We start from the raw sequence: 13,207 nt of genomic DNA on the forward strand, positions 1-13,207 counted from the left end.
AGAGAATGCGAGGGAGTTAGTACTTGCTAGTACTGCACTTTCTCTTAGTTTGTGTGTGTGTTTTAGAGAGGTGTGTGTTCTGACCTGCAGGTTCCATGGTGCTGATGCTTGCTGAACCAATCCCTTCATCTAAACTGGAGGCATCACTGGGCTATACAACACACACACACACACACACACGAATTAGTCCAAATCTAGAACCAGAGAGTCTCTCTCTCTCTCTCTCTCTCTCTCTCTCTGAGGACAAGGTCACCTGTGTGTCAGTGCTCTCTGCGTTATTCTTATTATTGACTTTAACTCCATTTTGTGATCAATAAGGAAGTTGGTCATTAGTCATGATGCAGGAGCAACAAAATGCCAATAGGAATCCATTTTCCTGGTGCTTAATTACACTTGGATAATAAGATGCTCTACATCACGGTGCTTCCTCTGATGATTAATCATGTCTCGTTCTCAACTTTTTCTCACTGAATAAAAGTTTGGTGCGTTTGAAACTTTTCCAAGTTCAGACATACACCCAAAGCTGGCAAGTAATGAATGCTGTACTACAACACAGTCCAAACGTTCAATGTCTAAAAAGTAATTATAAAATATTCCTTTTTTGATTTTTGATGCAGTGGTTAGCACTGTTGCCTCATAGCAAGAAGGTTCTGGGTTTAAACCTAATTTATTTGTGGAGTTTGTATGTTCCCCTCATGCCTGTGTGGGTTTCCTCTGGGTGCACCAGTTTCCATAGTCCAAAGACATGAGGATTAGGTCAACTGACTACTCTAAACTGCCCATAGGTGTGAATGTGAGTGTGAATGGTGTCTTAGCCCTGTGATAGATTGGTGACCTACCAAGGGTGAACCCTATCTCTTGTGTGAAGTCAGCTGGGATTGACTCCAGTTTCCCCATGACCCTGATGGATAAGCGCTATAGATAATGGATGGATGGATGTTTCGCCATTTTCATTTGGTTACTGGTTTCATACATTACCCACAATTTCATTTGACTACCTGCTGGTGGTGGCACCAATGGGACTTAGCTTTACTTCATCTCCACATAAAGGGAGCGATTCAACAATGTTTTAGTCCTTTAGTGCGGATGAGCCTCTCTCTTCCTTATCTGTATATTCTGCTCACACAGATGAGCTTTTTCAGAAATTTGTGTCCAATGTTTGCATCAGCATGTCTATTATATTATCGACACTGGATTTCTCATTGGTCTCTGTCTGTCGGTTGCATCATTCTTGGAGTGAATAATAGCAAGCGGCCTTAGTGAATCTTCTCAAACCAACACGGTCTTGAGCAGCATTCTTGATCTCTCCTGAACTCATCTCATATTCATTACACATCAGTTGAGATACGTACGGTACTTGTTGAATTGCAACTTTGGTCTTCCTCTTGATGTGGTCCCATGAGTTGGAGAGAATAAAGCATACTTTGACACCAGATCTTTTGTGGGTCTTCATAGGGAATGTCCAAGGAAGTGTAGTTGACAATCGACAATGACAGACATTGATACAGTGTCTTGCAAAAGTATTCATCCCCCTTGGTGTTTGTCCTGTTTTGTGGCATTACAAGCTGGAATTAAAATGGATTTTGGAGGGTTATCACCATTTGACTTACACAACATGCCTACCACTTTAAAGGTGCAAATTGTTGTTTTATTGTAACACAAACAATAATTAAGATGAAAAAACAGAAATCTGGAGTGTGCATAGGTATTCACCCCCCAAAATCAATACTTTGTAGAGCCACCTTCTGCTGCAATTCCAGCTGCAAGTCTCTTGGGGTATGTCTCTATTAGCTTAGCACATCTAGCCACTGGGATTTTTGCCCATTCCTCAAGGCAAAACTGCTCCAACTCCTTCAAGTTAGATGGGTTGCATTGATGTACAGCAATCTTCAAGTTATGCCACAGATTCTCAATTGGATTGAGGTCTGGGCTTTGATTAAGCCATTGCAAGACACTTACTGTAAGTGTTTCCTGTTAAACCACTCCAGTGTAGCTTTAGCAGTATGTTTAGGGTCGTTGTCCTGCTGGAACATGAACCTTCATCCCTGTCTCAAACCTCTGGCTGACTCAAACAGGTTTTCCTCCAGAATTGCCCTGTATTTAATGCCATCCATCTTTCCTTCAGTCCTGACCAGCTTTCCTGTCCCTGCAGATGAGAAATATCACCACAGCATGATACTGCAACCACCATGCTTCACTGTAGGAATGGTGTTCTCAGGGTGTTGGGTTTGCGCCACACATGGTGTTTCCCATGATGGCCATAAAGATAAATTTTAGTGTCATTTGACCAGAGAATATTCTTCCATGTGTTTGGGGAGTCTGCCACATGCTGTTAGACTAACTCCAAACATCTTTTCTTAAGCAACGGCTTTTTTTCTGGCCACTCTTCCATAAAGCCCCACTCTGTGGCGTGTACGGCTTAAAATGGTCCTATGGACAGATACTCCCATCTCCGCTGTGGATCTTTGCAGCTCCTTTAGTGTTATTTTTGGTGTCTTTGTTGCATCTCTGATTAATGCTCTCCTTGCCCGGTCTGTGAGTTTTGGTGGACGGCCTTCTCTTGTCAGATTTGTAGTGGTGACATATTCTTTCCATGTTGCTATAATGGATTTAATGGTGCTCCCTGGGATATTCAAAGTTTGGGATATTTTTATAACCCAACCCTGATCCATACTTCTTCACAACTTTGTCTCTGACCTGTTTGGAGGCTCCTTGGTTTTCATGTTGCTTGCTTAGTAGTGTTGCAGAGTCAGGGTCCTTCCAGAACAGGTTGATTTATACAGACATCATGTGACAGATCATGTGACACTTTGATTGCACACAGGTGGATCTTAATCAACTAATTATGTGACTTATGAAGTGAATTGGTTGGACCAGCTCTTATTTAGAGGTTTCATATGAAAGGGGGTGAATACCTATGCACACTCCAGATTTCTGTTTTGTCATCTTAATTACTGTTTGTGTCACAATAGAACAACAATGTGCACCTTTAAAGTGGTCGGCATATTGTGTAAATCAAATGGCACTAACCCTCCAAAAATCCATTTTAATTCCATCTTGTAATGTGACAAAACAGGACAAAAACCAATGGGGATGAATACTTTTGCAAGACACTGCATCAATGTCTGTCATCGTCGATCGTCAACTATGCTTCCTTAGCCATTCTGCTCACCACAAATGTAAAAAGAGTGGTGATTTGAGTTACCTTAACACTCCTTGCTCATCAACAAGGCATTTCTGCCCATAGAACCTCTCTCTCTCTCTCTCTGTCCATGAAAATCTCAGGACATCAGCCGTACTCAAACAAGACCATACGGCACCAATACCTATGCCATGATCAAAGTCACCGAGATCACGTTTCTTCCCCATTCTGATGTCTGATGTGAACTCAGACTTTTGACCTGTATCTACATAGTTTTATGCATCGCTGCCTCCCCATGATTGGCTCATTAGATAACTGCATGAGCGAACAGCAGTACAGGTTTTCCTATTAAAGTGTGTATACTGTATTTAACCATGCAATAGCACCAGTGCAAGTCAACCTCTACGACATATACATATAATGCATAATACAAAAGCTCTCTGTATAACTGAAATTTTACTGATAAAGTCAAAGAGTGGGCTAAGATGACTCCATATGCACATTAGTTATGTCGCGATACCTGTTTGCACCCTGTATGGCGTTGTGATGTCATTATGTCCTGATTAGCCCGTGCAAGAGTGAGGTAATAGCCACTGCCATAGGTCTTCTTCAGGAAGAGGGAGGAGCCACAGCAGCAGACCTTGCCATGGGAGATGATGGCGATGCGATCACCTAAAATATCTGCCTCGTCCATGTGGTGCGTGGACAGAATGATGGTACGTCCTGAAGCAGAGGTGGAAAGGAAAAATTATTTATTTAGATTTAGGTTGTGATTATACTGTAATATGACTTATTTTTCACACACGTATATGTTATGCACACCAATAATAACTATAACTCAGGAGGCATGACATCCTGACACAAAATCGTATGAAATTTTGAAAAGGCTATGCGGAAGGTTGACTGAGCCTGAGGGTATCTTTAGAGTCTCTCTCTCTTTTTCTCTCTCTCGCTCTCTCTCACAGACAGAAAGCATTTCACAAGGGATTTCATATTCTGCCTCATTTAGCAAGTAACTCATTCTCACTGTACCGATCCCCCTTGTGACATTCATACACACACATCCACAGGGAATACAAAGCCAGAGGGAGAGCAATATAGAGATAGAGAAAGCCATGGCAAGATGGCTTTGTCCTGAGTAAGTTTGATTTATGATGTGTTGTACGGTGGAGCACAGTGATCGATCACGGACAGGAGAAATACCACCTTACCAGACCCCTGCTCCACAAGCGCACCTGTTTCCATTAATGACAAAATGTTTTTCTTTTTTTCTTTTTGAAATGGTCCTGACTTGGAAAATAATAGCTCTTTCAGTTGGAAAGATGTGTGTATTGATCTTGGACCACTTGATCAGAGAGCAGTGACCCCTGCACTGCAGTATCTTGGGAAAACATTCAGGATTCAACATGCAGAGTGACAGCTTGCTGCTGTTCGCTTTGTGTGACAAAAACAGGCAGTGTTGATTCTGTTTTTATTATTGACCTTACTGTTAAAAAAATAACATTCCTTAGATTTTAGCACCATTACACACATCATTCTGTGCTTATCAGTGTCAGTGAAGGAGGTGTGGCCTCTGTAAGTATCAGTTTCAGGACTGAGTAACTATCAGTTTCACTAAATGAGTTGTTTAAAGGAGGAGAGGTCTCTGGGATTCTGAGTCTCAGTGATGGAGGTGTGACCACTGTGATCATCAGTCATGGTGAAGAAGGTGTGTTATCTATGGTTGTCAGTCACTATGGGACAGCCATGGCCTGAAGGTTAGCGATGCAGCCTTGGGCTCAAAGGATTGCTGGTTCAATTCCTGGGACTGAAATGTGAATGAATGAACAGCACTTTTCCCTCCCTCTATATCACGGCTGAAGTGTCCTTGAGCAAGGCACCTAAACCCCAACTGCTCCCTGGGTGCTGTAGCATAGCTGCCCAATGCTCTGTGTGTGTGCGCGCGTGCACGCTCATTGCTCACTTGTGTGTTCACTGCAGAGGAAGAATTTCACTGTGCTTGAGTGTACATGTGACCAAATAAAGGCTTTTTCTTCTTCAGTCTCAGGAAAGGGGATGTGGCCTGTGTTCCAATCAGTTTTAATGAAGGAGGTGTGGTCTCTGTGAGCATCAGTTTTATTTAACCACCAATACTTGGCATTTCTACTTGTCAACCTTAGTGAAGGAGGTGTGGCCTCTGCCTATCAGTCTGAGGTACAGGAGGCGGGGCCTCTGTGCCTGTAAAGCCCCGGTCACACCGCCCGAACTTTGCTGGAGCGTTCCTTGAACGGTAGGGAGGGGGGGCCGAATTTCGACAACACTCGTCACCGTGCACAAAATGGGAAAAAAATCGAAAACACGGGCGTTGGCTTAGCAGTGCACCGCTGAAGCCGGCGTTGCTTTAGCGTTGGTTTAGCGGTGATGCGAGCGTTGGTATAGCGGCGTTCTGCGCATGCAGGCTTTGGCTCGGCGGGGGTATAAAGTTGGTTTAGCGGCATACCGCTTGTGACTACGGAGCTGAACAGATCGTTTTGATACAAGTTCTGATAGATTTTTGATAGAAGCTCCACCATCAGCTTGTCATACAGTCCATGTTCAGGCCTTCTCAGTATGTCTGACCCACACAACTCTGTCTCTCCTTCTTCTCTCTCTTCTCCTTCTTTTTTTTTTAGCTAAAATTCTTATTACTGTTCTGTTGTCTGTATAGCTTTTCCCCTTTTTTCACTGTTGTTTAGTTGATCTTATTATCATATTTTTATCTATAAAAACATTTGTTATTAATATTATTATTTATATTACTTTATACTTTTTATTATCATTCATATTACTTTATTTTTTGTTTATTGTTTGCTGTCAGTCAGATTATTTCTATTTTCATTGTTTTTGCTGTCTTTTCCTTAATGTTATTATTATTTGCTATTATATTATCTTTATCATTATTTAATCATCATTTAATATTTACTATTAATATATACAACATTTTACTTTATAATTGTTATCCATAGGTACTAGTCATACTTTTTGAAATCAAATTTTATAATCAAATTCCAGTCTAGTCTATACAATGCATTTTCATTGTCTACTAGTCTAGTCAATTTAAGTCAATTTATTATTATTATTATTATTATTATTATTATTATTTTATTATTGTGGTTGTTGTTATTATTATTATTATTTTCACCATTTACATAGTACAGTGAGTCAATATTAAGTCAAATCATAACGTTGCCATTGCTGTTTTACGTGTTTTAATGGGACCACAATGGAAATAAGTGCTTGCGCTTTCTTGTGTAATCCTGATTTTAATGTATTTTGTACTTCATTTTACATTATGATCAAATAAAATCAAATAAAAAAATCTGTCAACAGCTTGTTGCAATCTGAGGAGGTTCTGATTCTGCTGCTGGACTAGTGCACCAATCATAGCAAGTCTCTCAGCATCCATGGTGATACAGTTTTACTGTAACTTTGAGCAAATTCGATATAGATGAGGTCTGAACTCAACGGCAGCTCGATTCCAAATGAGCTCCTGGTCCATTTCTCCCCGTATTTATAGCCAAATTCTGGTCCTGCTCCGACACCTCTATACCAACGCCAAACCAAAGTTCATCGCCGCCATGGATAGCTGCTTCAACGCCCGACACCGTTCCAGCAACCTGTGTCCGCTCGTAAAACGCTTACAACCGCTCCACCGAAGTTTGTGCAACGTTTAATTGCCGCCCGGGCAACGCTGGCGAAGCAGCGGTGGTCCAGCATTCAAGATTTCTGCGTTGGCCTAGCGGACCCAAGCGTCCACGAACTTCCGTCTAGCGGTGCCAAACTTTGACTGGGCGTTGGTGGAGCGGGGGTGAACTTTGCCGGGGCGGAAAATTGCCCCCTCCTCACCGCTCGCAATATTTTGTGCAGCTCAAAACTTTCGGAGCGGTAGGAGGGCCCCTCGAGAAACATCAGTGGTGGCCGAGCGTATACGGCGTTGCTTTAACGGGGGCCAACTTTTGTTAAACGGTGGTGAACGGTTACGAGCGGTGATGAATTTTTTTCACCGCTCCAGGAACGCTCCAGCAAAGTTCGGGCGGTGTGACCGGGGCCTAAGGCTCAGTGGAGGAGACGTGGTTTCTGTGCTTATCAGTCAGAGGTGCAGGACCTCTGAAAATATGTACTGTATCATGTTAGAGCAGAAATGCTGCTTTGACTTTTTACTTGGTCTATTTTAAAATTTTAAATTAAATCTTTATTGATTGGACAGCTATCAATAATAAATAAACACATGCACCCAGATATTTATTCCCAGTGCTGTTACATTATGGATGGCCAAATGGTTAAACACAGAGTCACATGTCAGAGCAAGGCGAGCCTCCTGGCTTTATATTTAGCTCAATTGTGTATAATTAGCAAGTTATATGGTTGTCTTATCAGCAAGCACGAACTTGTTCATTACTAATTTAGAGGAGCATAATGTATTGTGTCATGGGTGATTAGACTGAATCTGCACTGCCCCTCTCATTATAGAGCCATTTACTCTTCCTCCACGTTCCTCATATCTGACTTTTTGGCACACAGATCCTGACCGAGGCAGGACTTTCAGTCACAGATCACCATTTCCAGAGTAAATAATCTTTAATCAGTGTTGAGAAAATGTATCTTGAGACCGCTCTTAATTCATTTGCTTATTGACTTTTAAACACGATCGCCACACTGGGTATTGCAGTCCATCTCCTTAATGTGAAATGGAACTAATCTGGCTCGCTCCAATGGTTCATTGCCTGCAGTGAGCCAGCAAATGGTCTTGCATGAGCAGCCACAGTCAATAGGAATGAAATCCATGTACTTATGAACAGCAGGTTTAGCAGCATTCACTAGAAATTTGTTCCAATTTCTAAAATCATCATTTTCTCTCGTGTTGAGTGCCATTAATTTAAGAAGAAACCTTTATTCATCACATGCACAGTGAAATTCATCCTCTGCATTTAAACCATCTGAAGCAGTGAACATACTCAGAGCAGTGGGCAGCCACACCAGAGCACCTGGGGAGCAGTCAGGGGTCAGGTACCTTCAGTGTTGCCAGATGTACAATAATTGTCGTATTTGTACAATAATTTTGCCCTCTGTACGATGGATGATCAATAATGGGAAAAAATCTGAAATGTACGATAATTTCAAAGTTTTCAGTTGGTTGTCCAAACACGCATCCCTCTCTCTCTCTGACCCCCAAGAATCATTTCGCAGGCTTTCCACTCAGGTGCCATCAACACGTACACATAGCCATAGAAATGTATGCACCATTACCACACACAATTTTTGAGCCTAGCAGTTAAGCGAGAAGAGAGAAACTGTCGACAAAGAGACGTAAAAAGAAAAGTGCCTAAATGAGTTCAGAAAACGAAGGGGAGGATGAAAGTCGAGGAGCAAAGAGAAAGGCAGCATCCGAAGAGCAACGGAAAAGTAAGCACAGGCCACAGACTTACCGGACAGAGTGGGAGAAAGATCCTAAATTTTCCGGATGGCTAAAACCTGTGCCGGGAAATGATGCTAAGGCATATTGCCATTGTTGCAACATTCAAATGGTAGCAGAGAGCACAGTTTTGAGAAACCACAAAAAGTCGAAGAAGCATTCAGAAAAAAAGAAAAATCTTGCACCATCTCAGAAGTCAATAGCACACTGCCTACAAAAAACACCTGAAAAACAAAAATTAGACGAGGCTGTGAAGAGTGCAGAGATCAAGCTTGCAGGCTTCATGGCAGAGCACAATGTGGCTGTGAGAAATTCCGACCATTTGGTCTTAGTCTTAAAGGACATTTTCAAAGATTCACAAATTGCCCAAAACATGACCCTTGGACGCACAAAAACGACTGCCATAACAAAACATGTGATTGGTGATTGTTATGCCGAGAGCCTTGCTGAAATTCTGAAAACTAAGAAATTTAGTGTGTTGATTGATGAGTCAACTGACATTGGCAATGTGAAAACACTGTGTGCCGTTGTGCGTTTTTTTGATGAGGGACCACAGAGAATTCAGACAAGGTTTTGGAAACTGGTGCAGCTCTTCTCCAACACAGACGCCAACAGACTTGCAAGAGAGGGAGCCACTGTGGAACGACTATACACGGAGATGATCAAGTCATTCACGGATGCAGGTGTACCACTCGAAAACATTGTGGGCTTTGGGTCAGATGGCTGCAACACAATGATGGGGAAACATAACTCTGTCTCTAGCCGCCTCAGAAGTGATTTTCCAGGCATCACAGTGCAGCATTGTGTGTGCCATTCGCTGCACCTTTGCGCAAGCGAGGCATGCAAACAACTCCCTCGCAGGCGTGAGGATTTAGCTAGAGACATTTATGGGTACTTCAGAAACAGCACAAAACGCATCGCGCAGCTACGAGAGTTTCAAGACTTCTGCCATGTTCAGCCCCACAAAATGCTCAAGCCCTCACAGACTCGATGGCTGTCACTGAACGACGTAGTGAAACGTGTGTCTGCGCAATGGGATGCTCTCCGCCTTTTCTTTACAGATCAGTGACTTGAGGCCAGAATTACTTCTGCGGAGACAATTTTCCACTCACTAAATGACCAGTCTCTGCGCCTCTTCTATTATTTCCTCAAATGGGTGCTACCAAAATTCACAGACCTCAATCAGTATTTTCAGAGTGAAAAGGTGGTGATCACTTCTTTGAGAAGCAAGGTCTGCGAGACTTATAAAGATTTGTTGCTGACTTTCATGGATAGGGACTATGTGATGAGCACGCCACTGAAAGACATCGATATCAAAGATGGCCCAAAGGTCACACTGAGCTCAATGTACTTGTGCATAAAAGTGATGCAGCATGTGCAGCAGGCAAACATTTTGCCATCAAACCTGACAGATTTCTTTGTGCGCTGTCAGAATTTTCTTCAGATTGCCTGTGGGGAAATCAAGAAAAGGTTCGATTTTGATGATGCCCTCTTGACCCACCTTGCGTGCCTGGCTCCTGCCACTGCAACAGATGCAAACGCACGAGCTCAGCATCCGTCTCTGCTCCCCCTTATGCAGCAGGTGCCACACTTGATTGACATTTCAGACATTGATCGTCTTCAAGCCACTGATGACCAATGGAGACGATTGCCCCTCATGGCATTGAGTGAAGACACGAAAGCAATGGATGTCGATGAATTCTGGAATCACGTTTCTAAGGTGGAGAATTTACAGGGGATAGCCGTGTTCAGTGAACTGGGAAAGTTTGCCCTGGATGTGCTTGTGTTTCCCCACTCCAATGCATCATGCGAGCGAGTTTTTTCCAAAGTCAATCTCATAAAAACAAAATCACAAAACTGGCTCATTACAGACACTCTGAATGGACTTGTGCACACATCAGAGTGTGTGAGGAATGCTGGTGGGTGCCATGCCTTCAAACCGACGAACACCATGCTGCGGTCCATGACGGCATCCAATCTCTACCGTGACAGGATTACCCAACCAACAACATCTGCACAAGTGAGCATGGCATCGGATGACGACAGTGACCTGGAGGTTGAATTCGAATCTTTCTAGTCTTATGGTAATTGTGCATTTACTTTCTCTTTGTGTCATAGTTTTCCCTCTACTACGGGAATATTGTGAATTACTGTTTAAAAATTTAAGTAATATTCTGTGGAAATTAAAATACAGCTAAAATAACTATATTGTATGTGTTTTGTTTGTGTACAATAATTTCTCACAAAAAACGATAATTTTGAGGTTTTGGTACAATACTTGCATATTTCCTATCTGGCAACACTGGGTACCTTACTCAAGGGCACCTCAACCCAAGGCCGCCCCACTTTAACCTAACTGCCTGTCTTTGGATTGTGGGGGAAACCAGAACACCCAGAGGAAACCCACATAGACATGGGGAGAACATGCAAACTCCACACAGAAAAGCCCTCGCTGGCCGCTGGGTTCGAATCCAGAACCTTCTTGCTGTGAGGTGACCATGCTAACCACTACACCACCGTGCCAATACGTACTCCTGTTATAGCACTTGAGTATATGGTTTGGTTCACTGCAATGGTCCTTCATAAGGGATCCTTTCCATGTTGTCATACACTTAGAATAATATTATGAGCCTGTCAGTGGTCAAAACAAGTGGTTTAAATTGGGGTGGATGAGTTCCCTGTAGGCAGCATGGTGGTGTAGTGTTTAGCACTGTCACCTCCATATTTATGGTAATATACCAATGCCCTTTAAGAGGGACATCAACTATCATATTTTTATAGCCATTTAATAGGATGTTACAGAAAAGACAATATTTCCATGATGAGAAACTATGAGAAATATAAATCTCAACCATATGGTTATATATCTATGATGCTTCCTAAACTTCTTTTTTTTTTTTCAAACCATGTTTGATGATCTAATACATCAATTTTAACTTCATTTAGGTTTTTTTTTCCTACTGAGCTTGATAAAAAATAAATAAATTACAATACATTTTATGATGAACTGAATTAAATTTGGGGAATGTAGCTTTACTTGGTCTATGTTACAAAACAAGGTTCTCTAAGTTATGTCCAAGTAATTTTCTTCAGCAGGGGTCAGAAGTAAAATAAAACAAAACAATCAAACCAAAATTATATGTACTCCTGTTATAGCACTTGAGTATATGGTTTGGTTCACTGCAATGGTCCTTCATAAGAATTGAGGGAGAAGAAGTGATTTGTGTGGAAACTGATTATGCCATATCTTCATAATTAATTGCAATTATGCAAATTTGGGTCGAAGCCATATGCACCCCAGGCAGACCTACCTTCCTGCCAAAAAGAATAAAATCAGTGAAGAATTGAGAGAGAAAAAGTGATGTTTGTGAAACATAGACAATGTCGGACGGACGACGGACAGACGACAGACAACACATGATAGCATAAGCTCATTGCCTGTTGGCTGGATGAGCTAATAAATGGAGGTGAAAACATAAACTCCTTCAACAAAGTTGGCGGGGGTAAATATATAAACTTAGATACCTACAGTCTCAGAAAATACAAGACATTATTGTACCTTGAGGTGTACAGTGGCTTATCACTAGGGCAGGACTTTCTAAGGTACTTATTTGTAGCTATATACTGTTGAGGAACATATATGAACATTTTTGGCCTTAAAAAGGGTACACATAGTTACCCTGAAGGAGTACATTAGTGTAGATTGTACTTTGAGGGACAGAAATGGACTCCTACTGTATCCCTATTTCTGACAGCGTAAGCTTGGGTTGCAAGTGTTGAATAGTTCCGCTCTTATGCATTGAAGCATTAATAAACTCATACTTTGTGTTTTCCCAAGTTCATGTATCTGCCTGAATCTCATATATTCTACCAACTTTATTGAAGGAGGTAATGTTCTCATGTTTGTTTGCCTGCTCCCAGCGTAACTCAAAATATAGTGAAATGTGGATTTTGATAAAATTTTGAGGAAAGGTGGGTCATAAATCAAGGATCAGTTGTTTAGCTTTTGATGCAAATCCAGATACAGTGGTGCTTGAAAGTTTGTGAACCCTTTAGAATTTTCTATATTTCTGCAAAAATATGACCTAAAACATCATCAGATTTTCACATAAGTCATAAAAGTAGATAAAGAGAACCCAGTTAAACAAAGGAGACAAACATATTATACTTGGTCATTTATTTATTGAGGAAAATGATCCAGTATTACATATCTGTGAGTGGCAAAAGTATGTGAACCTTTGGTTTCAGTATCTGATGAGACCCGCTTGTGCAGCAATAACTGCAACTAAACATTTCTGGGAACTGTTGATCAGTCCTGCACACTGGCTTGGAGGAATTTTAGCCCATTCCTCCATACAGAACAGCTTCAACTCTGGGATGTTGGTGGGTTTCCTCACATGAACTGCTTGCTTCAGGTCCTTCCACAACATTTTGATTGGATTAAGGTCAGGACTTTGACTTGGCCATTCCAGAACATTAACTTTAATCTTCTTTCACCATTCTTTGGTAGAATGACTTGTGTGCTTAGGGTCATTGACTTGCTGCATGACCCACCTTCTCTTGAGATTCAGTTCATGGACAGATGTCCTGACATTTTCCTTTAGAATTTGCTGATATAATTCAGAATTCATTGT

The 13,207-nt window shown here is 41.7% G+C and overlaps 1 protein-coding gene across 1 annotated transcript in view; it reads right to left on the reverse strand.

The window, feature by feature from the left end:
* The window catches only part of LOC132882575 (phospholipid-transporting ATPase ABCA1-like), a 340,951-nt gene that overhangs the window by 143,700 nt on the left and 184,044 nt on the right, over positions 1-13,207 (reverse strand). The window contains exons 22-23 of the mRNA XM_060915668.1: positions 3,663-3,865; positions 85-151 (exon numbers count right to left, since the gene is read on the reverse strand). Of these exons, the coding sequence (XP_060771651.1) occupies positions 85-151; positions 3,663-3,865 (270 nt within the window). The remainder of the gene's footprint in view (positions 1-84; positions 152-3,662; positions 3,866-13,207) is intronic.

The sequence above is a fragment of the Neoarius graeffei genome, chromosome 3 (assembly GCF_027579695.1).
Source record: "Neoarius graeffei isolate fNeoGra1 chromosome 3, fNeoGra1.pri, whole genome shotgun sequence".
NCBI lineage: Eukaryota > Metazoa > Chordata > Actinopteri > Siluriformes > Ariidae > Neoarius > Neoarius graeffei.